This window comes from Podarcis raffonei, chromosome 2 (assembly GCF_027172205.1).
Source record: "Podarcis raffonei isolate rPodRaf1 chromosome 2, rPodRaf1.pri, whole genome shotgun sequence".
Lineage (NCBI taxonomy): Eukaryota > Metazoa > Chordata > Lepidosauria > Squamata > Lacertidae > Podarcis > Podarcis raffonei.
In genome coordinates this window covers 102838563-102863522 of record NC_070603.1, presented here as the reverse complement: position 1 = coordinate 102863522, position 24960 = coordinate 102838563, and the positions used below count along the sequence as shown (strand labels likewise).

Here is a 24960-nt window from a genome sequence, read left to right as displayed (position 1 = left end):
ACTTTTTAACAAACAAACAAACATCCCAAGACAAGACGAAATGCATATGATTGGCAGTGTCATCCTGTGTACTTTCTCAAGTGTCTAATGCTGAAGAAATATATATATATATATAATGTAGAATGGCAATCGTACTTTGATGTAGGGAATAGGCAATCAATACCTGCAAGCTAGAAAAAGCATTCTATTTCCTCCCCTAATGATATAGGGCTGTTGTTGTTTGGCAAGACAATGGTGTTTGGAGCATGAGACACTTAAAAAAAGAATTAATTTGAAATCTGTAGCAGAAGATCAGTTTCAATTAAAACCGCACTTGAGTGTTCATGGACAGAAAAGCTAGCCGTTAGCTCTAAACCTTCTAGCACTTAGCAGTGAATAAATGGATTCCATTGCAACCAAATGTCTTGATTACAAACTTAATAAAATATCTATCTATATGGCTGTTATATAGTTTCGAAACAACAACAAACATTTAAAATTAAAATGAAGTCCCAAGTATTTTCCCCCCTTATTTTTCACTCTTGATGGTGGTGGTGGGGTTTCAACATAGTTCTGAGGAGATTGCTCTGCCAGTGCAAACATTTATGCATTTATGACTGAAAGGTTTTCCCTCTCCCGTGTGTTGTTCTTGGGGTTATCCGGACAAACCCCCAAGTCAGTTGAGGGGGCATGCAGAGGGAGGAGAGAGGGAAAGCCCCATTGCACCAGCAGATATCCCTATGTGGGCTTCTGCTTGCTGGACTGGTTAGTTGATTCCACCCCTTAATATTTGTTAGCTGTAACAAAATGTCTACTCATCAGTTGGATTTGTAACTAGCTTTTGGTTCTGATCTTCATCAGTAGGCGTATTTTTGGCTTTCTGTGGGATAAAAGTTTTAAACTAATTAAGAAGTGGTGGTGGAATGTTCTTAGAAGTGAAATTCCAATAATGATACAAAGTATATTAACAGCTGGAGAATACCTTTGTAAATACGGTGATAATTTATGTCGTGTGTGGGGCACAGGGGAACTAACTGAAGTGTTCATTTCATAACTCAACTTTACCATCTTGGCTGAGCCGTCACTACAACGTGTTCTTCCTCTTTTGAAACAGGTGCATATGGTCCTGAGCACTGGGTCACTTCAAACGTGGATTGCGGAAGAACTCAGCAGTCTCCCATAGATATCGTAGATCATCAGGCACATGTTGGAGAAGAATATCAAGAAATACACCTGGTTGGTTTTGATAATGAATCCTCTAACAAGACATGGATGAAAAATACCGGGAAAACTGGTGAGGACTGCATGATTACTTTCTTATGGTTGATTATTTGCATTCTCTCATGGTTAATTATAAAGGCCATAATTATATGGCCGGCCATTCATCCACATGGCTAAGAACTGCATGGAGAGTGAACATGTGGCTGTGCCCGCTGGCCCCACTCCATCAGCTTTGCCGTACTGGGCTTGACCCTCATCACCATTCACACATTGGGAAAAGGATATGTACCGGGGGAATCCTGTGCTGTGTGTTTGTTTGTTTGTTTGTTTGTGTGTTCCCCATGATGTGGAAGAAAAAGAGGAGTTTGGACTTTATACCCCACCTTTCACTCCCCTTAAGGAGTCTCAAAGCGGCTAACCATCTCCTTTTCCCTCCCCCCCCAACAAACACTCTGAGAGGTGAGTGAGGCTGAGAGACTTCAGAGAAGTGTGACTAGCCCAAGGTCACCCAGCAGCTGCATGTGGAGGAGCGGGGAAGCGAACCCGGTTCACCAGATTATGAGTCCACCGCTCTTAATCTCTACACCACACTGGCTCCCTATGGGAGGCTCTCTTTTTACAGATGTTCCCCTCCAACAAAGGGATGGGGTCATCAGTGTGGCTCTACTGTCTTGCTCCATGAAATTCTTAATTGCAGGAGTGAACATCAGAATAGGAGCTACAAAGATCTCCTTTTATTGTTTTTCTCAAGTTGATTCTCAATATGATGCCCAATCTCTACTGTAAATATATCCCTAGTTAGGTTGCTAATCTTTATATTATATAAGGACTTGGGGGAAAGACTATGCAACCCAATATCAAGGAGTGTAAGACAATGAAAAGACCAAAGATGTTCTGAAAGTTGGGGGTGGTTGTCAAAATAACTGTCTATAGTTGTGAAATCTTAAGGGATTTTAAAAAACAAAACAGGCAGAAATAATATTCCTGTGTTTTTTAAAAATAGCTTTGTTATTGCTTGCTTCTTTCATTGTTATATTCATAGGTTTTCAGTCGCACTCAGTTTCCTGTGCTGTCAGGTGTAAAACCTTTAATATAAGATGCTTCTGGCCTTGTTAGTGACCCACAAGGGGCTTAAGCCAGGTGGCAAAATACTCTTGTGTCACCCATACTATTGCCTGGAGAAAGCAGTGGCTTTTAGGAATATAGAGATTGGTTGGTCAAACAATTAAAAAAAACACCACCTTGAGTTAGTATTTTTTTTTAAACAGAAGTTTTATGTTTATTTATTATGAAAGATACTATTAAATGGCTAAATCTGAAAAAAAGATTTTTCACCTGAGATGCAACAGCTGCTTAGTTGTTTATACTAAAAACTGCAGTGAAATCCCATACCTGTCTCTGCAGAAATAAGTCCCTTGAGATAAATGAGGTTTACTCCCAGGTGGGTAGATGCTGGATAACATACCCCATTGAACTCAGCAGGAGGCTCAGTAGAATTGCACCATTAAGCACACGGAACCAAAGTAAACTTTGTAGGAATTGTATACACTGAATTGCAGTGAAAGGGACAAAACTTTAATGTAGGCCATTAAATCATTTTTTTAACTATTTCGTTCTACTTTATTGATTACTGCTAAATATATTTGTAAAAAGAGAAAAGCTTTAAGGAGAATAGTTGTTAAAATAAATATCTCATTTTTTTCATGATAAAATTCAAGGTCACTTACTGTTCTGCCTATTTAACAGAAGACCAACGAAGTACGTTTCATGAGAGAAGAATTATGTATATATAGGAAAAAAGTTGTGAGTATAAGGGTGTGGCTGATACAGAAATAAATAACTGGAAAACAGTATGGACTCCTTATCAATGGAAACTTTTTCTCCAGTCCCCAAACATTCAGCATTCTGGGGCCACTGATTTGCTCAGTTCTCATTGGGCAGTTTTTGAAGTCTTAGCACCCCCCAACCCCCCCCCCAAGCCTCCTGGTATTAATGTGTGTGCATTAGTTCTGTATTAGAATATAGGATATGCATGTGTCATCGTCCCCCCCGCCACTTTCATTCCTCATAACTATGTTGTGTGAATAGAACTATGTGGAACAATTCTCTTTATGTCTGTTCATAAGCAAGTTCTGAGTTCAGTGAAACTTTCCCCTATGTATTTGTGCATAAGATTATAGCTGTAGATTTTCACTCCTAAGGTCTGTAATGCTTTAGATCTTTTTGCTTGCACTTCCGCTCTCCAAGCAAAGCCCTGAGCTTCCTTTCCATATAGAGCTTGTAGGCTCAAAATGTTTGCATGCTCCCCACCCCCGCTTTTGTAATTACAGAAACTGCTATTTGGATGTAGTGTGTGCTTCTAAATATTTATAGAAACTTCTGCATTAATAAAAATCCAACTAAATAGTTTACTGCTACGTGCCAGAAGAGTTTGCATCTGCATTGGCTTGAGTCCTTTTTTCCTACAAAATTTTCTGCAGTGGAATTTTAATAGGCAGTCCAACATCCATTTATACAAGGGTGAGAGGGCAAAGAGAATATTTAGTGAAGCCACATGGGGCTTTCTGGAATCCCAAGGCATCAAGAAGTGTGAGAACTGAGCTAAGGAAGGTTCTTACCCTTATTGAGTGCTTCAGGTAGTGCAAGACTGTGGTCAATGCAGCAGGTTTTTCTTAGCCCCTAAGCAATGTGAAATGAAGTCCGTGTCCCTGCTGTGTGCATTGAGCAATACTAGCTTGGACATAACTGGCATGTTTTACTTATTCTGCCCCCCCTCCATTGATCTGGTGGTTCAGTGATTTCACTGCAGCAGTACCAAGTTGGCACTTTGATTTTATTTTTAACTTGTCCGCACTGCCTTTTGAATCATAAAAGCGTTGGAACAGACCACAAGGGTCATCTAGTCCAACCCACCATGGGGCTTGAACCTGTGACCCTGAGATTAAGAGCAAGTGTAGACAACCTAAGGCCTGGGGGCTGGATCCAGCCCAATTGCCTTCTCAATCTGGCCCGCGGAATCAGCGTGTTCTTACATGTCTCCCATGTCTTACATGAGTAGAATGTGTCCATTTATTTAAAATGCACCTCTGGGTTATTTGTGGGGCCTGCCTGGTGTTTTTACATCAGTAGAATGTGTGCTTTTATTTAAAATGCATCTCTGGGTTATTTGTGGGGCATAGGAATTCATTCATTCCCCCCCCCCAAAAAAAAATATATAGTCTGGCCCACCACATGGTCTGAAGGACGGTGGACCGGCCCACGGCTGAAAAAGGTTGCTGATCCCTGGCTTAGGTCCTCATGAAACCTAAATCCGGCCCTGATTAGGAGGTGAGGTGAGGAGGTTGGTGCAGTGTTAATGCTCCAGCAGGAGCACCAGATTGGCTCCACTAGTGCGTTTGCACCTCACCAGCCTAACTTCTCCTGGCAGGCAACAGCAGCATTACCACAGGTCCAGTGAGCTGTAGCACAGCAACATGCCATTTGCTGCTGCATTTCAACAATGTAGTTATGTGCTTCTCCTTGCCAAAGGATAAGGGCTTGGATCTGATGTTAGGGAACATACAGCCATAATAGAACTCTAAATTAAAACCACTAATAATGAAGGTCCACTGGAGTAAGATTGCTTATTATGTTGTTACCCTAAACGTATTTACTTTGAAATAAGTTCAAAGTTCAAATTAAATCAATGGGACTCAATTCCATATGCAGGCATCCAGACTTGGGGGTTAGGGTATGACAAAAGAGTTAGAACTTTAAGATAGCAGTGTTAGCATGGATGGCAAAAGAAGGTCTTAAAAAATATTGGCAGGCTTTTCCCAGACACATAAAAAAACTGGAAGAAATCTCCTTTCTAAGGTGGTAGGTTGATGAAGTTTGAAAATTCTAGGTTTGAAAGGTTGTCATGTAAACATGTTTAAATAGGGAATTCCAAAGCCTGGTAAAATTTCCATACAATAACAACAACAAGAAGAAAAATAACTTAAATGGGGGAAAGGAGACATGGATTCTCATTTCTAAGCTCAGTATAAGGGGGGCTCATGGCTAAGTGCCTTCAAGTGTGGGGCCCCGATATCAGTGTCCCCTCCATAGTGGTTAAGAGCAGCAACAGGACCATCTGCAACAAATGCCTATGAACCACCCACCTTTTTTATCCTCCACAACCACAGAGCATCGTGGGACCATCAAAACAGCTGTTTTCCAACTGTCCACTGATGCTGTCCTGTAAATCAAAGTATGAGGACACGTAAGGGAGGGAAGGCCTGGTACAGGGTGGGTGTCCCCAGGTGGCCTTGTAGACACTCAAGAAAGTTGGGTGCGGACACCAGCTCTGCTTTTTTCCAGACCCTCTAAGGCAGGGGTCAACAAACTTTTTTCAGCAGGGGGCCGGTCCACTGTCCCTCAGACCTTGTGGGGGGCCGGACTGAAGGGGGAAAAAAGAACAAATTCATGCGCCCCACAAATAACCCAGAGATGCATTTTAAATAAAAGGACACATTCTACTCATGTAAAAACACGCTGATTCCCGGTTTGTCCGCGGGCCAGGTTTAGAAGGCAATTGGGCCGGATCTGGCCCCTGGGCCTAAGTTTGCCTACCCATGCCCTAAGCTACTGAAGGTAATGGGGCCCTTTATATGTCCAGCTGTCCTTTGTCAACAACAAATTGTCACTGTTTTCTGTGTTGAATATATGCTGCAGTGGTACCTCGAGTTACAAACGCTTCAGGTTACAAACTCTGCTAACCTGGAAGAGTTACCTCAAGTTGAGAACTTTGCTCCAGGATGAGAATGGAAATCGTGTGCCAGCGGCGCAGCGGCAACAAGAGGCCCTATTAGCAAAAGCACGCCTCTAGTTAAGAACAGTTTCAGGTTACAAACGGACCTCTGAAACAAATTAAGTTCGTAACTAGAGGTACCACTGTATATGGTAATTTATGGATGTAATAGGTATCTAAAGCCATTTGCCACTGTTGCTGCATGTAGGTTTTATTTTATTTGTTTTTTATCTTATATTTTGGAAATGTACATCCAGGGGGTTTTTTTTCTTTAAATTTTTTGGGGGCCCCCAAGAGAGTGGGGCCCTAAGCTATAGCTTGTTTAGCTTATATGTAAATCCGGCACTGCTCCTGATAAGTTCCAGCAATGCAGCTGACCAGCAGTCAGATGAGCGGCCACGCCATCTGCTACTGTTTAAATGACCATAGTACAAATACGGTTTAATAGTAATAATTAAAGCTCTCTTTCTAGCTTTGATATCGGAAACATTTCCTGATTATATACTTACAAAGCTTTGTGGTTTTCTTCACTAACTAAAGAACGAAATGTGAGGAGGTAAAATACTTGTCAAATGCTTCCTTGGACTGGTTCTAGGCTCACTCTACATATCACAGGCATGAAAGCTTAGTGCTTTGCCAAGGATCCACTCGCTTTACAGCTAAGCGGAAACAATGTTTAAATACTTTGATTTTTCCTTTTCATTAGGAAATACCTATGGTGTTTGCCGTGTTTGCAACAGCCAGCATGTTTTATAGGTCATCATTTTTAAAGTATAAAAGTTCTGGGGTAATTTTAAAAGATATCAGTGGTGAAATCTTGGCAAAATTAACTAGCATTCAGAATTCAAGCCTTTCTTGCTGGGGGTGAGATTTCGATTGAATTATGGATATGCAAATTTGCAGCTTAAATTTTAGATATTAACTATCAAGTCAGATTTTTTTATATTCAAAGTTTTGTTAAATAGAGAGAGTGTGTGTAAACTTTACAAATTTTCTTATGTCCATTTTATTTTACTGATTATTGTAAAACTTATATCCCACACTCTTCAGCTAAAGGAAACTCACATTGCAGCTTATGTAAGAACAGTACCAGGGCAGTAGTTGCCTTTGGACGTCACACCAAACCATAGTTTAGTGTGATGCAGTCGAGCCCAGGTAAGACCTGGCGCGCGCACACATCAAAATGATACATAGCGCGTGGATATTCGGCATTAGATCATAACCATGGCTGCTCCAGAAGAGTTTCATGACCTTAAAACTGTTGGGATAGAGTTACTGCAAAGGGGAGAGGTAGGTTTCTGTGTGCATGCCTGTGTGTTTTTGAGATCTTGCAGAGCCTAGTAAGAGACACTGTAAAATGAACAATTAGATGAACATTTCAGATTGTACATCCTCCTAATTATCCTTTTAATTATTAATCCAAAGCAAGTAAAATGACCCCTGACAGAGCCATAAATGATTTAGATACCATCAAATATTTATACAATGCAGCTGAATCCCGTCGTGCATTGTAACAGATTCACGGGAGCCTGCGTTCTTGTGGGACAGCCCATAAAACATGTCACCTTTTAAAAAACCTCTTTAGCTGCCTTCCCTGTTGCACAGACCATCGTGCTTGTATAAATTCCCCCTCCTGATTTTTCACCTAATATTGGTACCACACATTCCTTTTTTAAAAAAGTATGTTGCATCAATTCTGACCCATTCCCAGATGATGTATTTCATAGAATCATGGCATTGGAGTGGGCCCTGTAGATCATCTCATCCAGGGAAGAGGAACCTTTGGCCCTCTGGATGTTGCTGCTGATCTACAGCTCTCATCAGGCCCAGCAAGCATGGCCAATGACCAGTAATGGTGGGAGTTTGTAGTTTGGCAACATATAGAGGGCCACTGGTTCTCCACACCTGATCTAGTTCAACCCCCTGCTCCGTGCAGAAAATCCAGAGTTTGAGCATCCCCAATAGGTAGCCTCTCTAGGCTTGAAGACCTCCAGAACAGGAAAGCTCTTGGAAATTGGTTGAGTTGCAGAATCCATTTGGCGGACCGTTCTGTTATTTATTGTTATTATTTATTTTAATATGAAAATTTATACATTGCTTTTTCATTTTAAAAAAGTTTAAGCGGTGAACAAGAAATCTGAAGACCATCAGGAAAAGACAGTGCTGGACAACATGCAGCATTCCTTCGTCTACCAGGCAAAACTAACAATGGTTAGCAAAAGCCTTGTTGAATAGAGAGGTACTGGGCAGTCTCTGAGACAGAACATACAGTTGAAGGCGCCGCTGCAAGCGCAATGAAATCAGTTTTGCTCATAGTTATATGCCTGCCACGTGGCACCACCAATATTTTTTTTAAAACAAAAATACATTTCATTCCTTTGCTATACACCGTGAGATATCTTTCGGTTGTTACACATAGAAACGTCCCTGAAAGTGACATTGAGGAGAATTGTTTACCCATTGCTAATCTAAAAACCCAAGGCTGTTAATGAAGAAGAAGAAGAAGAAGAGTTTGGATTTGATATCCCGCTTTATCACTACCCAAAGGAGTCTCAAAGCGGCTAACATTCTCCTTTCCCTTCCTCCCCCACAACAAACACTCTGTGAGGTGAGTGGGGCTGAGAGACTTCAGAGAAGTGTGACTAGCCCAAGGTCACCCAGCAGCTGCATGTGGAGGAGCGGGGAATCGAACCCGGTTTACCAGATTACGAGACTACCGCTCTTAACCACTACACCACACTGGCACAATGGGGTGGTTAAAGCTGCAAGCTTTACTGGTTACTAATAGTAATAATAGTTTGTTAGTGCATCAAAGGGAATGCAGGTAGCCAAACAAAATGTCAGCACTAGCCTGAGATATAACCACTGCAAATGAACAGCCCATGGTCTTTCTAGAGGTGTATCAACGAGCTGCTGCTGCCACCCATTGGAAGTTCAATATCCCTGGGGGCCAAAAAGCCTTTCTGGACATTGTTTGTCACTGGAGGTTCTTACATCTGAGACAGTTATACATAGGTAAACCTTCCTGTGTCTCTCCCTCCCCACTCATCTTTACTCAGATAACAACAAATGAACCCACCAGTTAGGATAGTCCCCAAACTTGGTATGGGTGCATTCATTTTATTGGGGCTGACGCAAGTGCTGGGTTGCGTCCTTTCGGCACATCACCACTGCACCTTGCAAACGGACTGGTGGATTAAGTCTGTAAAGAGAAACCGTGTATGTGTGGGTGTGTGAGAGAGAAAATGTGTGTTTGTGTGGTTTTGTGCAATCATTTTATTCCTAAAGCCCTTGGCCAATGCATACTCACAGGCACATATATTTGTTGATTATGCAGCTGGAAAGCTCAAATATAGGAAAAGATCCCTTTGAATTAAGAGTGGTGGAGTTTCATGCAAAGTGCCCTTTGATATAGCCAAGCAGGCTCCAGCTTTTTATCTCTGCTTGTTAATGCAGCTAGCTGCTATTAATGAAAATTGACTCGTTCACTGGAGAGATAAAACCATGTGAAAATCATGTTTGCAAACAGATGAAATAGACTCATTTTGCACTGTAGCCCCGATGCAGGAATGCAGTTTGAGCTCCTTAGTAGTCCTGCTCTTAGCCCAACATAACTGCTTGCTTAGTTCTACTTTTGCAACACTGGCGGGACCAGGCATAAGAGTCATAACAACAAATGATTGACCTGGGATTTCTGTGTTGCATGAATCTATGCATCCGCTTGCAACTGTAATTTCTAATCTGCCCCTACTCACAGCCCTTGTAAAGAATTACCTAAATACCTGACAATGTATGTCTTGTTTTTACTACAGAGCCTAGGGCTTGCCGATCAGAAGGTCGGCACTTTGAATCCCCGCGACGGGGTGAGCTCCCGTTGCTCAGTCCCTGCTCCTGCCAACCTAGCAGTTCGAAAGCACGTCAAAGTGCAAGTAGATAAATAGGTACTGCTCTGGCGGGAAGGTAAACGGCATTTCTGTGCACTGCTCTGGTTCACCAGAAGCGGCTTAGTCATGCAGGCCACATGACCTGGAAGCTGTATGCCGGCTCCCTCGGCCAGTAAAGCGAGATGAGCGCCGCAACCCCAGAATCGTTCCTTTACCTGTGTAGGTACCTTTAAAGACACTCTTGGATCCTTTTCTGGCTGAATAGCAGGGTGAAAAAGACACTTGATTAATTAATTGCTAGTATAGATTCTATAGATTCTACCCTCTGGAAAACAGGTATTGAAGCAAACACAGAGATTGAGTCTGAAACCCAAGGCTTTTTTTTCAGCTGGAACTCACTGGAACTCAGCAATGGCACCTCTCAGGTGGGGACTATTGCCATTATAAGAGAACAAGGGAGGCGTTTGTGGTGAGTTCAGGCACCTATTTTTTAAGAAAAATAGCACTGCTGAAATCAAAGGGAGAAGGTCTGGCTAAGCACTGTGGGACTTCTGAGGAAATAAGCCTAGGATCCTGCGACACAACTCTTAAGATAAGGAACTTCATCGACAGCTGGATCCTATGGGTGTGTGTTCAGAAATAACACCTGTGTCCTGCAACAAAACATTGCAGTGTGGATTGCTTCCTGTTCGGGTTTCCAGTCAGCCGCCCATGCCATCTTCCAGGACACTCCATTCCATCCCCTTCCAGCATTTTGTGGTCACTGAGCACACCTAGTCCTCATTGGGCTGTTTTGCTTTGTTTGATGCTTCCCTCTTTAATGTTTTCTGGTTAACCAGAACCAAGAGTAGTTAAGCTTGAGGATTTCTAATGCTGAAATGTTTCTAGTGAGTGATGTTAGGTACTTTTTAAATGATAATAATGTAATATACAGTCAAAATAATTTTAATAAATAACAATGTAATATGCAGTCAAATTTTAACACAGCATAGACTGGCTACTAGTCATGACAGCTGTATATTACCTCCAGCGTTGGAGGGAGGTATACCTCTGAGTATCAGGTGCTGGGTAACACAAGTGGGAGAGAGTGCTATTGTGCTTGTGTCCTGCTTGCAGGCTTTCCATGGGCTTCTGGTTAGCCAGTGTGAGAGCAGGATAGTGGACTTGACAGCCCTGACCTAGTAGGGCTTTTGAACATCAGCTTCATCAAATAAGGTAATGCCCGATAACCAGATATTCTTTCTAGACCATTTGGACTTCATTACTGTGCCCCTTTTACAGTACTAGTGACCATGCAGTCTAGACAATACAGGCACAAAAAGCAAATTTTTTGGTTGCAGGAGTTTAGCTTCACTCCCATATTTATGCAACTCCCTCCCAACCCACCAAGTTGAGGGATAACCAGGGCTGGCGCAAGACATTTTGGCACCTGAGGCAAACCACAAAATGGCATCCTCCTACCCGCCAGGGAAGAAGTGGGAAGTAAAAGTCCAAATCAGGAACAAGGTGGAGTGGGAAGCTTATTCTAGAAATGGAGGCGCCCTGTGGATTTAGAACACTGGGCAACCAGGATTCTAAATCACATGGGAAACCTACCTGTATAGGACATGCTCCCTGCTTCACATGTCATACCCCAGCTCCGAAGGGGAAGGAGCAGCCCAGATGACTATAGGAGGGGGACTAAACTGCAGTCCCTTTTACCAGCCTTGCCCGCTTCACGTGAGTAACACCAGAAGGCTTGTAAGATGAGTAATTGTATGACTAGCCCCAGGGGAAGAAAGTGTTGAAGGGTTGTGATAAACACTAAATTTTCACACTAAAGGAAGAGAATTTGTTAGGATTCTTCAGGAGCAATAATGAGATGTGTATATATTGATTTTCCACTTTGATTAAATATGTGGATGAAATCTGCCAGTGGTGCCAACCTAGGAGGCGTTATCAATAGATATCTGTATTGGACAGTTATATGGGTGGCGCTAAGTGACCTAACATACTGGAGTTACAGAAATGCCATTTTGTCAAATATCATTGAGCATAAGGTCATGGATCTGCGGTTTAATAAAAACTTTGATATCTGTTGAGGTCTCGAGAAGGAAAGTCTCATTGAAAGCTCTGCCATGTAGCTGCTTGAAAGGCAAGTACAGTTTTGGAAGGCATTAGATGAGGTTATGAGGTGTTCAGTAGAAATGCAGAAGTACTTGCAATCTTTTATTTCATTGATTTTCTTTTTAAAAAATTTAAACAGTTTAATAAAAGGAAGAAAAGAAATTGTGTTAAGTGGTATCCATAAAACAATATAAAAGTATCATAGATAATGCACAGATAAAATCAGCAGATATTAAAAACAAGTATACATAACTAAATTATGTGCCTGGATAGGCTTACTGAAATAAGTAGGTTTTTAGCAAGTGTCTAAAAGCCTACCTAATGCAAATAGTCAGGGAGTTCCAAATCTGTGATCACGTAAGTAAAATAAGCATATGATGCTAGTTACCTATACTTTATAAGAAACTTCACACCTGAGCCTTTAAGCCTGAATTCTTGATAGTGTGTTTATAGTGTGCATATGCAAGCCTGAAGGAAGTGGTCAGAGTCATGCCACTGACCACAAGCTCAATGCGTTCAAAGCTCCCATTTTCATGGAGCCTACATGTGAAAACACTTGTTTTGAAAACACGTTTTCTAGGGGCCTGGTTGAACATATGAGACCCTTCAGCTCTTTGGACCCATGTGTTTAGGCTGCTTACCAACATTACCCTATGAATGAATAGGGGCCAGAACCTGAAGCTGTGACCTCTATGAGTTCCCTCCGTGCATTCATCTGTACCCCAAAGAATTCCTGAACCAGGGACATAGTCTTATGGTTGACATCAATGGCAGAAGTGTTTTCAATTTTGTTCTCCCCTTTTCTTCTACTTTCAGTTGCTATCCTCTTAAAGGATGATTATTTCATCAGCGGTGCTGGGCTACCAGGCAGATTTAAAGCTGAGAAAGTTGAGTTTCACTGGGGTCAAAGCAATGGATCAGCCGGCTCGGAGCACAGCATCAACGGAAGGAGATTCCCAGTTGAGGTTGGTTGAAAGCAAGTGCACTCGCATTTTAATGAAAAGTGTATTGTTTTAATATGAGACTTGTCAGATGTGGAATTGTCAGAAGTGGAATTTGCAGATTGTATTAACTTGCTCTTTTTCCCATGAGTTTCCTTCTGGTGGTTCACTGAAAGTTTCATTTGCTGTTCTGAAGTTACAATTTAAAATAAACAGGAGATATATGGGATTATTTGGTCGGCAGTTGACTCAAAGTCTTATGCCCAGCATAGTGGCTGCTCCACAGCTGATGCCTATATATACTAATAGCAGAGAAACTCTGGCCCATGAGCCTCTTGCTTCAGCCCTCAAGGCTTTCTTTTTTCTTTTTGCTAAGCCACTTCTATCTGTCCTAAAGGTTGATATGCAACAAGTGGCATTTGCAGCAGCGCATGCTCAGATTTCATCAAGCCATTTGGGTTTCTTGTATATTTGTTCTTGCAATTTATAAGTGTGTGTGTGCATACATGTATGTTTGTGTGCATGTGTTTGTATCTGAGCAGAACCTGGAATATGCAGAAACTTCTATGTTGCTTGTGGGTAGCCCCATTTTGCCAAACTTATAGGTACAGTGCCACTAAATTCTCTATTGATGATGCTGACGATGGTTTCAGCAAGTTTTAGCGCCTGTTTTTTGTGTCAGTGAGCACCAGGCAGCACTCATTTTCTACCTAGACTAGAATTACAACCCTGTGATTTCCCCTCTTTTGTCATATTTGTGTAACAAGCCCGATACTGTATTCAAGTTGAGCTTTTAGGCCCTCAACTTTCTAAGGTACTGAGAGATGATTACTGAGCCACATTTTTCCTTTGCTTGACAGTATAGTCTTTGAGGGAATGGTTTTGCATAAGCAGAGAGCATCATTGATGGTTTGTCATGAAACACTGACGTTTGGCTTTGCTTAGATAATTAGCAGAATCACTGGTGTGGGTTGACTTGCTCACAATTATGTATTCCTCTTAAAAACTTGGTTCGTTAATGATGTTTTCTCTTCTTTTTGAACTAGGATTATATGTTTCTTTTGAAAACGGGAGGGATTCTGTTCAGTTCAGTAATTTTAAGAAAGGTATACTCTGGCAGTCTTCCTGGGTGTGTGTGAGGAGAACCCATTCACAGGCTTCTCTCCTTGCTGCTCTCCTTCCGCACAGCTAGGAAGCAAACATGTCACTTATGCGGGGATTAATTGTCAAAGTGCATTCTGTAAACAAGTATGTGAGACTAAAGAAAAAACAGTACCTAGCATACATAGTTAAGGTAAAACAGTTACATGGATAGAGAAAAATAGTTTCATTTCACCATCCAAGAAATGAAACCTTTTGAGAACAACTCTTTAAGAAGTGTGTGCTTTGCTCTTTAGGCTGCTCCCTCAACACCTTCCAGAGCCAGGCCCCCAATGCATTATGTAGAAAAACTGCCTTTGTGTACTTCCAGCATTTTTGCCTAATTGTAGTTCAGCTTGCAGGGACTTGTTGCAGCGCTAGTTACCTGACAGTGAAAACTCCCTGCCAAATAGGGTCTTGCCTCATGCTAGGGGCTGCATTTCTAGGAAACCCATAAAAGAAAACAAGAGCAGCAGTGATGGCTTGCTGATCTGTGGTGGCCCATAGACACAGGTCAAACATTTGTGAAGTGCCCACAAGTACTTTGTCCTCCAGGTTTGGCACCGTTTTGCTGCCGGAGCACTTGGAAGCAAAATGTGATGTGAACCTAATTGAGAAACCAGATGTGGACGGTATGCAGTGTGCATTAGTTCCAACGATTGCCCCACTGGGGGATGCAGACAAATCTGCTTCATCTGCAGAGTTTGTTCTGTAAACACGGAATTTGTATGTGCATTTGCTGGAAAACAAAATGCTTGTTGTTAAGGCTGTTCGTGGAGGGTTGGGGGAGAGCTCACAGAATAACAAAACTAATTGGAAATGTCAGATGTAAGACAGAACCTTATTGTTTGACCATGTTGTTTGTATTTTTATTATCACAGCTAATGTGTCAGATGGTAAGGCAGTGTGAGTTAATTGGTTTCCTTCATTGGAGCCCATCTGGATCATATTTTTGTGAGTGATTTATATGTTAAATTAGGGGATAGGATATACAAGAACATCCTTTTCATTACGTTCTCTAAAGAGAAATTGGATCAAAGGCAGTGCATTTATCTGACTGTTGTTACCCTTCTTTTAAAAAAATTAAAGCGTCAGTCTCATACACATGTTTGATTATGCTTTGTTTTCAGAAGGAAAGGGATTTCAGCAAAAAAGTTAACACCCTTCCTTCCAGTCCTATTCCTCTGTAGAATCAAGAGCAACATCCTTTTTCGAACAGATGAGCAGCCAAATTGTGGGGTGGGGGTGTTTCCGAAATGCTACAGACAACTTCCCTTTCGCAATACCCTCCCTAACCTTTTCCTGAAGTCTGCCTTGGTGTCTAGCTCCAGATCCTTGCATCTTCTCACTCTACCTTCCCCACCCCAAGTTCAGTAAAAGATGAAGAACTATTGCCAGGGCTGGCCTAAGACACTTTGGCACCTGAGGTGAACCACAGAATGGTGCTTCCCTGCTGCCAGGGTAGAAGGGTTGAGTCAAGCTCTACATAAAGAACCAGGGCAGGGGAGTGAAGATCTAAATCAGGAACAGAGGGGTGGGGATTCAAATCAACCTTTATGGTTGAAGTGGGAATCAGAAGCCATTGTGAGCGTACCGCAGCTGTTGCTGTCATGGTGGTGGTGGCAGCAGCAGGCAATGTATTCCTTGGAGGCTAGATTTGCTGCCGCAGTGGTCCTACCACCTGAGGTCGCTGCATCACCTTGCCTGATGGGTGGGCTGACCCTGGCTGTGGCTCGCTAGTAAAACACTTGCTTTGTCTGCAAGGGTTCCAAGGTTCAATCTCTTGGAGAGAGATCCCTTCCAGAAACCTTGGAACACTGCTACCATTAAGTGTAGATAATACCGAACCAGATGGACCCAACGGTCTGATTCGGGATAATGCTGTTTCCAATAATATGATGCATTGCAAGGTTATAAGATGCTATTTAAAACTTTCATATTTGCATGTTTTCCCTTCGGGTTTTACCAAGGAGTTCTTTGCAAAGTCATAAAAGGCATGGGGATTTGGGGAGCATGGGATGTCAGCAAAGGGTTGGTAAAAAAATGATGCTACACTTTGTCTAAGCAGAAGCGCTTGCACAAAGCCACCATGGTATACCATCCAAGGACTTTAGCCACGTATGAGGGCTGCCGAAGAGTACTTCCATCTTGTGGCACACAAATGTGCAATGTTTAACAACTCATTCTAATGTCTGTCTGGCAGCACACGGTGTCTTCAAGTGAAGTGGTCCAAGTTAAGAGGAGTTTGGAAAGTACTAGTTTGACATTCGATGTGAGACATCAATGTTGTATTCAGTATAAGGTTGTGGGAGAGTTTAGAATCTGCAACCATAATTTGGTTGACAACACATGAAATTTGACATGTGCCTTTTCCCTCTCTTTAGAGCCGCCAACAGATGCATATAGTTGAAAGAGGTCTGCTGTTAATAGTGTAGTAAACCAACTTCTGGTAAGCTAATGCAGAATGCAGAGTTCCCTCATTAGAAAACCTGTTGATACTTATGAGACTCATGAGAGTAGCAACTTGTGCGATAACTAATACGTTGCCCGCTGTTGCTGCAGAAGAACATTTGCACAGAAAGGACACAATGTGTTCAACAGTCATAATGTAGGCTGGATCATGTACCTCTCTATTAGCAGAGCCCCCCCCCCACCTCTGCCATTTTGCTCACTGGCTGCGATTTTGCTCATTGCCTATTCATTTCTATGCAAGATGCTGATTATGTCTGTGAAGAGCAGAAATCAGAAGAGTGATTTCAATCATGACTGTGTTAATTTGATGTGAGCTTTCAGCTGTTTATGAGCTTTCGTCTTAATGGTTCTAATTGTCAGTTATAATGTGAACACCATTATACAATAATGTACAGTAATTTACTTAGTAAATGAGAATCTTGTTCCAAGGACCATACTGCAGCATGCCATGGAGACCTAATCCCTGCAAATTAGCGTGCTTACAGTGGCTAGGGCTTGATTCTCTGACAAGGGCCTCTCTTGAAATGGCTTCTGAATTTCACCCAGGCAAGTTAGTGCACTTTCCCAGTCCTTTTTCTGCATGATGTTATTAACTGAGTTAATAATAACAAAGACAGTGCAATACAGAATTGCATGGTAACTCTTTGCTGCTTTGGCAGAATCCATATGCACAGAAAGGGCATGCTGGGCTGGTTCACGTGTAGCACCAAGACATAGAATTGTAGATTTGGAAGGGACCACAACAGTCAGGAACATTTTGCCCAATGTGGGGCTTGAACCCACAACCTTGAAATTATGAGCCTCATGCTCTACCAACTGAGCTGGATATGGCAGTACCTGAGCAAACCTTGGACTTGCATATGTCCTCACTCACTCTCGATTCAAGTACAGTGGTACCTTGGTTTACAACCATAATCTGTTCCGGAGGTCCGGTTGTAAACCAAAACAGGTTGTAACCCAAGGCGCGCTTTCGCCAATGGGGCCTCCCCCCCCCCCAAATGAGTTGTAATCCAAAAAAAGGGACACACACTTAGGAGTTTGACGTGGTTGTAATCCAAAACGGTTGTAATCCAAAGCGGTTGCAAACCAAGGTACCACTGTAGTTGCTTCCTCTTTAGTGCAAACCGTAGACAACTATTGGAGCTGGAGTGCCAAACTGTGGCTAATTACCGGTTAAATTTATATCCTGCAGTTCTTCCATCATGGAACTCAAGGCAGCGTTCATGGGGTTCCTTAGGTGGTCTCCCATCCAGACGCTAACTAGATCTAAACCTGCTTAGCTTCAGCAGTGTGGCTTTCTCATGTACTGTTAGACCAATCTGGGGGGTTTGTATGTGCCTTCCAAACAAGAATTGCAAGCCACTGCTTCAAAGCGTGATAGGAGGGCAAACAAAAAGGGACAGGTGCACAAAACTCTTCTCTGTAACAAGGAACCAAAAGAGCATTGTGCCCAAAAGGGCTTTAGTGCTGTTTTCTTTCATGGAAGCCAGAGGTGCTGGAGGAAGAGCAGCTGTTGAAATGGAGGGCAATTTCAATAGCAGTTTGTGACACTGCTTTTGAAAGACAAAAACAGCCAGATATCGCAGTAGGGGAGTGCAAGCCCTTGGGCAACAGTAAAAAAGCTATTTGGATCTCGGCGTGTTTTTTGAGTCTCACAAGTTTCCAAGGGACAAAGATATGAACAGTGGCGGGTGGTGGTGCTCACCTGATCTCCTGACGGCTGAGTTGTTGCTGCTGCTTACTGGGACATGGGGGCAGTGGAAACATGCCTGGCAGAACCAATCTTGCACTCCTAACGGTGCATTTGCACTCAGCCAACCTCCACACTGCATCACCTCTCCCCCTCTCCTTCCCGGTAAGCAGCAGTGACTCAGCTGCCAGGAGGTCATGCAAACACCACCACGCTGACCACTACTAGATATGGGTTCTGCATTGGCTTATGGCAAAGTAATTCAATGCAAGGATGCGGATTTTCATTGTATTTTACAAGGAAAATGGAGTTTGTCAGTGGGACCTTAATCCTGTGTTATCCAGAGGGTTACATGTGCAATACCTAAGGGGGTTTTATAGATCTACTTTTGAAATACTTGTATTCTGGTTTCCAAATAAGATGCACTCTGGAACACAGGACATGACTTTACACTAAAAAATAAAAAATTAAAAAATCTGGATCCGATCCAATATATCTTCAATATAAAATAAACATTATCATAATTCAGGTCAGTAAATAATAAATCAGCTAATTTCTGCTTGACAAGCTTCAATGATATTATTAGTTTCCAGTCATCAAGAGGTTGTTCTGGCAAAAGCACAGGTGAAATTGTGCAAGTCTTAGTTTAAAGGGTGTTTGGTGAATGGAATACCTAAGTTATTATTTATTTATTTTTGTTTATTAAACTTAAATACTGCTCTTCATCTGAGGACCACTTGTTTTATGGAGGGTTTCATGTTTTGTGGCATTTAAATTTCAGGTACGGCTTGACTGGTGATATACGCCAAGCCATGTTAGATGTATCACTCACTAGTTTGGCTTTCATTGTACTGTAAAGAGAAAATGTCTGTTGACTGGAGAGAAAACAGTTCAGTGATCCTTCAGACTTAATTTTCTGATGATTAGCAGTTTTATGCATTCATCCAGTTATACATGTCATATAATGTGTTAATCTAACGATGTGTTTTACTACGTGGCTCGGCCTACTGGTAAATCCTACATTTGCTAATAAGCCTTCGAGCAAGAGAAGATAATCTTGTCTCCTTAGAGTTCCTCTACTGACTCATTCATTCCCCTGTACTCTGCCTCTGCTTGGAAGAACATCTTGGGATTGTCTTCATGAAGTATTCAGTGTGGTCTAATTTTAAGGAAGAAGGATGGCTATAATTCTTATGAAAGCTTGCCTTGTCTGGGCTTCTCTTCTGTCCAAGACGGTTGTCAGTTACAGCTTGTGTTCATGTAATTGTCTGAGCTGATGCTCTTACCCTGTTGTGATTGTCTCTTGTGTTTCCCATCTTGTGACTAGGGAATTGGATATGTCTTTAATTAATGATTTTATTGCAATAAAGTCTCCATTTTACAGCAGAATGCTTCATCTTCCAGTAGTGAAATATTTAATCTCCATCTGGCTGATCTTTTCTGCGAATGCCCTGTGATAATTAAGAGGAAATTGGGAGAGGAAGGTCTGAAATTAAAATGTGTTCTGCAGATGTATGGATGGTCTGCAGGAATGGTTTTGCATAGTCTAAGAAAAGAAGCTGTGGAGTAGAACAGCATAGTCTTATTTTATGGTATTGTCATCTTGCTGTCTGCCAGAGGCAACTAGCTTTCAATCATTCAAATGTCAGAGTGCATGCGGAATTTCAGTTTGAAGGATCCATCCATTGGGCACAGCACCATTAGACATTGATGAGAGCCTGATGGCAGCATTTTCTTTTCCCCTGAGGTTCACCTCTAGGATGTGTCAGTGCTGCTTCACTGTAATTATGATATAATGATAGACTAAAAGTTAGGCATCTTATCTCAACATAATTCCAATTTTCTACAAGTTTAATCAGAGACTTGTGGGGCAGGGTGGGTGTGTGCTGTTGAGATCAGGAGAGATTTGTTGGAGGTGATGATGTTAGATAAGACTGACAGCAAGTTCCTAGTAGAAAGAAGTTATTTTGAATTGGAGAAAAAAATCAATAAAGAGGTTGGAGAATTTGACAGAGTTAATGAGACCCATTTAATGGAAGGCAACAGATACAGTGATGCTAATGCTTTAAAAATTACCGTAGATTCTCCAGCTCTAGAAAGCTAGAAGTGGACAAAGATCCCCCCTCTTTTTTTTTTTAAAAGAAGACCCATATCAGAGACACTAGGGAAATGTTTTTACCGTCTGAGTTTCTTTTTAAAAAGGTTATAAATAGTAACTAGGCTCGGCTAATAAAAGAGGCCAGATTGGGTTTTGAAATCATACCAAATGGATAGTTTCAAGATTCACAGGAAATTGTGTGTACTTTTATTAAATAAAATTGTGGCATGAATTGGCCGCTACTTTCTTTACTCATATGCTGCATACTGCTGTTAAATCTATAGGTTTTACAGCTAAAACTCCATATGGGTTTTTTTGCAGCATACAAACTCTTGCAAATTAGTGAACCCTTCAGAATTACCTACCCTAGCATAATCTTCAGATGTATGGGTGTGACCTAAATTTGACATTAAATGATTACAGCAGCCCTAGGCTTATTATTTGTTTAATTGGGAGAGCTGTCAGCTGATTAAATACTTTTTAGCTTATTAATCACCTGGTGTATTTATAACTGATTGATCAATCACATTTAAATAAACCTAGATATTACCAAATCTTAATGGGGGGGGGGGGGAGAAATGAAGATTTGATTTTTCAACTCTACCATTCACCGGAGAGAAGGAAAGGCTACCCCAAATAAATCTTCCTTTTAAACTTAATTTAATTTCTATTTTGATATTCCATTGTTGTCTAGCTTTTTCACTGGTTTCCTGTCTAGATTGCTGATCTATACAAGATATATTCAGAAAGGTTGCATCTTCAGGCACTGACAGACCTGAAATAGTCACTGGAAAGACTATTTTAAATATATATTTTTCATTTGCTAGTATATTAAAGCGCCAGGAACAAAGAGGCTCAAAAATCAAAAGGTGTGTCTTTTACCTTCAGCCCCACTTCACCAATTAAAATCAAGTAAAGTTTCGTAAATTCAATCTACTGATTAAATCAGGGTTGGTGAACTTTTTTATTATGTGAATAGTAACTAGGTGTCATCCTCGTCTCGAAAGATTTTATGGGGTGCAGCCTTTTAATCATTGATTCTAAATATGTGTGTGTATGTGTGCGTGACCAGCTCCTCAAAGCCATACAGATTTATTCACACCCACAATTACTGCAGCCTTTTCTGGCTCCCTACTAGTCCCAAATCTTTGTCCCCATAGCCACTTCCTTTTCTTCCCATGGGCTTGAGTGAGCAGTCACAAGCACAGCCCCTCGACTGTTTGGAAAACAGAGATTTTTCTTCCTGTGACAGATAAGAAGGTACATTCATAGGGAGTTTATTGATTATTCATTTGCCACCCATCTGACTACGTTGCCCCAGCCACTCTGGGAGGCTTCTAGCAAATTATAAAACCACAGTAAAACATCACACATTAAAAGCTTCCCTAAAGGCTGCCTTCAGATGTCTTCTAAAAGTCAGATAGTTGTCTCCTGAGAACGACCTCTGTTTGGTTCCCTGTAACCTCGCTTCTTGCAATGAGGGAACCACCAGAAGGCCATCTGTGCTGGATAGCTGGACAGTGGAGATGCTCCTTCGGGTATACAGGGCCAAGGAGGTCTAGGTAGTGTTCATGGTTCTCTCTCTCCCCATTTTACTCTCAAAACAACCCTGTGAGGCAGCTCACACTGAGAGATAGTGGCTGGTCCAAGGTCACCCCTTGAGCTTCAGGACTGGGTTGGTACTTGGACCTTGGCTTCCCAGGTCCTAGTCCAACATTCTAACCACTATGCCACAGTTATCACTGCCATTACAAGATTTCCTTATATCTCAAGACAAGGACTTGAAAACCACCACAGCTACTAGTATCCTTGCTGTAGAAATCCATTCACTGTATACCACTATCCTAGGAAACACCTTTCTTTCCTGCAGCTTAAGAATGAGCTTTATGCTAGCTTAACACAGCATGGGTACATTTTAGCCTGTCTAATGTTTGGGAAGGAGAAAGTTATAATTCCTCCTTTTTTATTTTTGCAAGTGGTTACACACAATAATCAAGTTGTCTCTTAACCTCATTGCCTGAAACTGATTTCATATAATTAAGCATATTAGGAATATTTGTTTCTTGGATGATTCTACACAGGGCACTTCAAAATACCTCTAAAATAACTAACCCCGATTATCATTATAGAGAGTCATATGCACGTGTGGCAATTAGTAATTAAAGGCTTTCTCTGTTTACTATCCTAGCCCTTTAAGAGACTGGAATAATGATGCACATTCAGAATGATCTTGGGATGGGGAATCAAAACAGAAGGGCCTGTCACCTCACATCTCTTGCTTGTAATCTCAGAGGAACATCTCCAACAGTTCCTTCACATGTGATTGAGACAGCTGGTAGGGAAAAGTTATGGTGGAGTGAATTTGCAAATGTGGCTATGATTCAAAATCAGATAAACTGACTGTATTTGCTTATAATTAGTAAGGATAATTGTCAGAACTTATTGCCCTGTCATATCTTTATCGCAGCAAAGAGAGCTTTACCTGACAATCAGAGATAGCCATCGGATAATAGTGCTTAAAAATCAATTTGCTGATGCCTTATCCCTGAAATCGTGTTCTGTTCTCTGGCTAATTTTTATGTGTTTCGGTGGAGTGATATTAACAGTCCAAGATCCCAGAGATTGGCTTCGCTGTTCCATTATCCAAGCAAGCAGAACACCTTTTCTGTATTCCACCTCCTTATTTAATGTATCCAACTTCCAATTTGATGTTTCGCTGAGTGAGATTTATCTATGTGTTCTCTGTTTATAAAAGGATGATGATTAAAAGATTGAAATGAGTACCAGGTGTAATATAAAATATACTTGAATCAGTGATGCTTGCAGCGGCATGAAGTTAAAATGAAGAGAAGGTACCAACCTCATAAGATATCTAATTTGTTTACTTGGCAAGGCCTAGAGCAGGTTGTACAGGCTGGGTTTGTACAGTGGCTATGTACATTACTTTTTTGCCCAAAATGGAACCTCTTCTCTTTTCTGCTTCTTATTTTTTATTTAATCATCAAAGAGATTATAAAATATTTATAAAATAATATGTTAAAAACAAGCTGACCTAAAAAATATTCAATCTATAAGTAAAACCAGCAGTTCAATAAATAAAAATTGCATGTTAAAATTACATGTATTGGCATTTATTTATGTAATAGGATTTGTAAGCTACAGTACTTAATACTGCTTAGCTGAAACACTGGTCAGTGCTATGGCAATCTCCTGGCTTGGCTGCCCAATGCTTGTGGAATATCATTCATCATTTTTCACACGTAGCACACCCTTTGTCCTTTTCAAGCTGTTTACCCACACCTTGCCGCACCCTTCTCACATCACAACATAAACTTGCCCAGGCCAGGCAGAGCCACTGTGCCACCTTTCCAGCAGGTGGGTCACCGTTGCTTTCTTTGGGGAGGAGGTTGGCATGGTGCAAGCACACCAGCAGGAGCACAGAATTGGCTCCACTGAGGCATTTATACCACATTGACTTCCCCACTCCCTTGCACCTTCCGTTCTCTCAGGAAGCAGCCTTGACTCACCTGCCAGGAAGCTAGCATGGCGGCTCCATCTCACTTGGCAAGCTGCTTCTCTCTGGATTTTGGAGTCACACAGGGCACCATTGAAAGTTTAGACACCCAGGAGGTCCTCCCTGGTGCTGAATTCTGCATAGCAGTTATGGATTCCAAAAGCATTGTCGGCAATTCTTTAATTCTACTAAGTCAGGGACAGTCTTTGGGGTTTCCTCCGGATGTTGTTGGACTACAGCTTTCATCCCTTACAATTGGGCTGCCTAACAACTTTTCGGGAGGGGGTGATACCACATTGGTTGCAGAAGCAGATTTAGGGTAGCGCAACCAGTTTGCTCACACTGGGTGCCAAACTGAGAGGGTCGCACAGGGGGCACTTTAACAATGACGAACGATGGAAGATGGGAAGTATTGGGATGCCAAATTTTGGTGTTGCACAGCTGCCGCTGAAATGTTAAAGCCCAAAGTCTGCCACTGATGGTTACCCCTGTGTTTTGTATTACAAAGTTTTGTAATCCCAGCACAGAAGTAGCTTGCCTCTTTGAAATACATGTTCATGTAGATATACCCATTTATGATACATGTTGTATATGACACCCCCCTTCCCCAAAAGTGCCGCCCAAAAAGGGATATTTCTAATGAATCCAAATGTTCAAACAGTTCAGTTTTATAATTAAAGATGCTATGGACCTCGTAAAATTGTGACCAGCTAGATATGACCTGTTTAACTTGTGTTTTTACTCAATATCTGATTACAGAAACAAGCCTGCTTTACAATTGTGGGCGGGCAGGTGGGAATTCAGCCACAGGTAGAGAAACGAAAAACTGGCCTGGCAGGTTGTCTTCAGAATACCTTAGAAAGACAGCCCATCCCCCACCCATCTCCCCTCTCCATTATTGATGGGCACTTTGCTGAGACATGCAAACTGACAGATATGATCCTCCTGCAGGCTTTACTGGAAGGTGGAAGGTTCAGCATTTCTTCCCTAGCAGGGTTTTCTTCAATTTAAGCAGATTATGGTGTGAAAGATGGAATGAGAGATCAGAGTTGGCAGGAAGCTGTGATTTGAATAGGACCTTCAATTTCTTTGACAAGAGTAATGTTCTTATGAATGGAGATGGACCCCTGGTCTGTGATGATAG

At 41.7% G+C, this 24960-nt stretch overlaps 1 protein-coding gene across 7 annotated transcripts in view; it reads left to right on the top strand.

The window, feature by feature from the left end:
* The window catches only part of PTPRG (protein tyrosine phosphatase receptor type G), a 537375-nt gene that overhangs the window by 265334 nt on the left and 247081 nt on the right, over window positions 1–24960 (top strand). For all 7 annotated transcript variants that reach the window (XM_053378352.1, XM_053378351.1, XM_053378348.1 and 4 more), the window contains 2 exons: window positions 1094–1273; window positions 12778–12926. In XM_053378352.1, the coding sequence (XP_053234327.1) occupies window positions 1094–1273; window positions 12778–12926 (329 nt within the window). The remainder of the gene's footprint in view (window positions 1–1093; window positions 1274–12777; window positions 12927–24960) is intronic.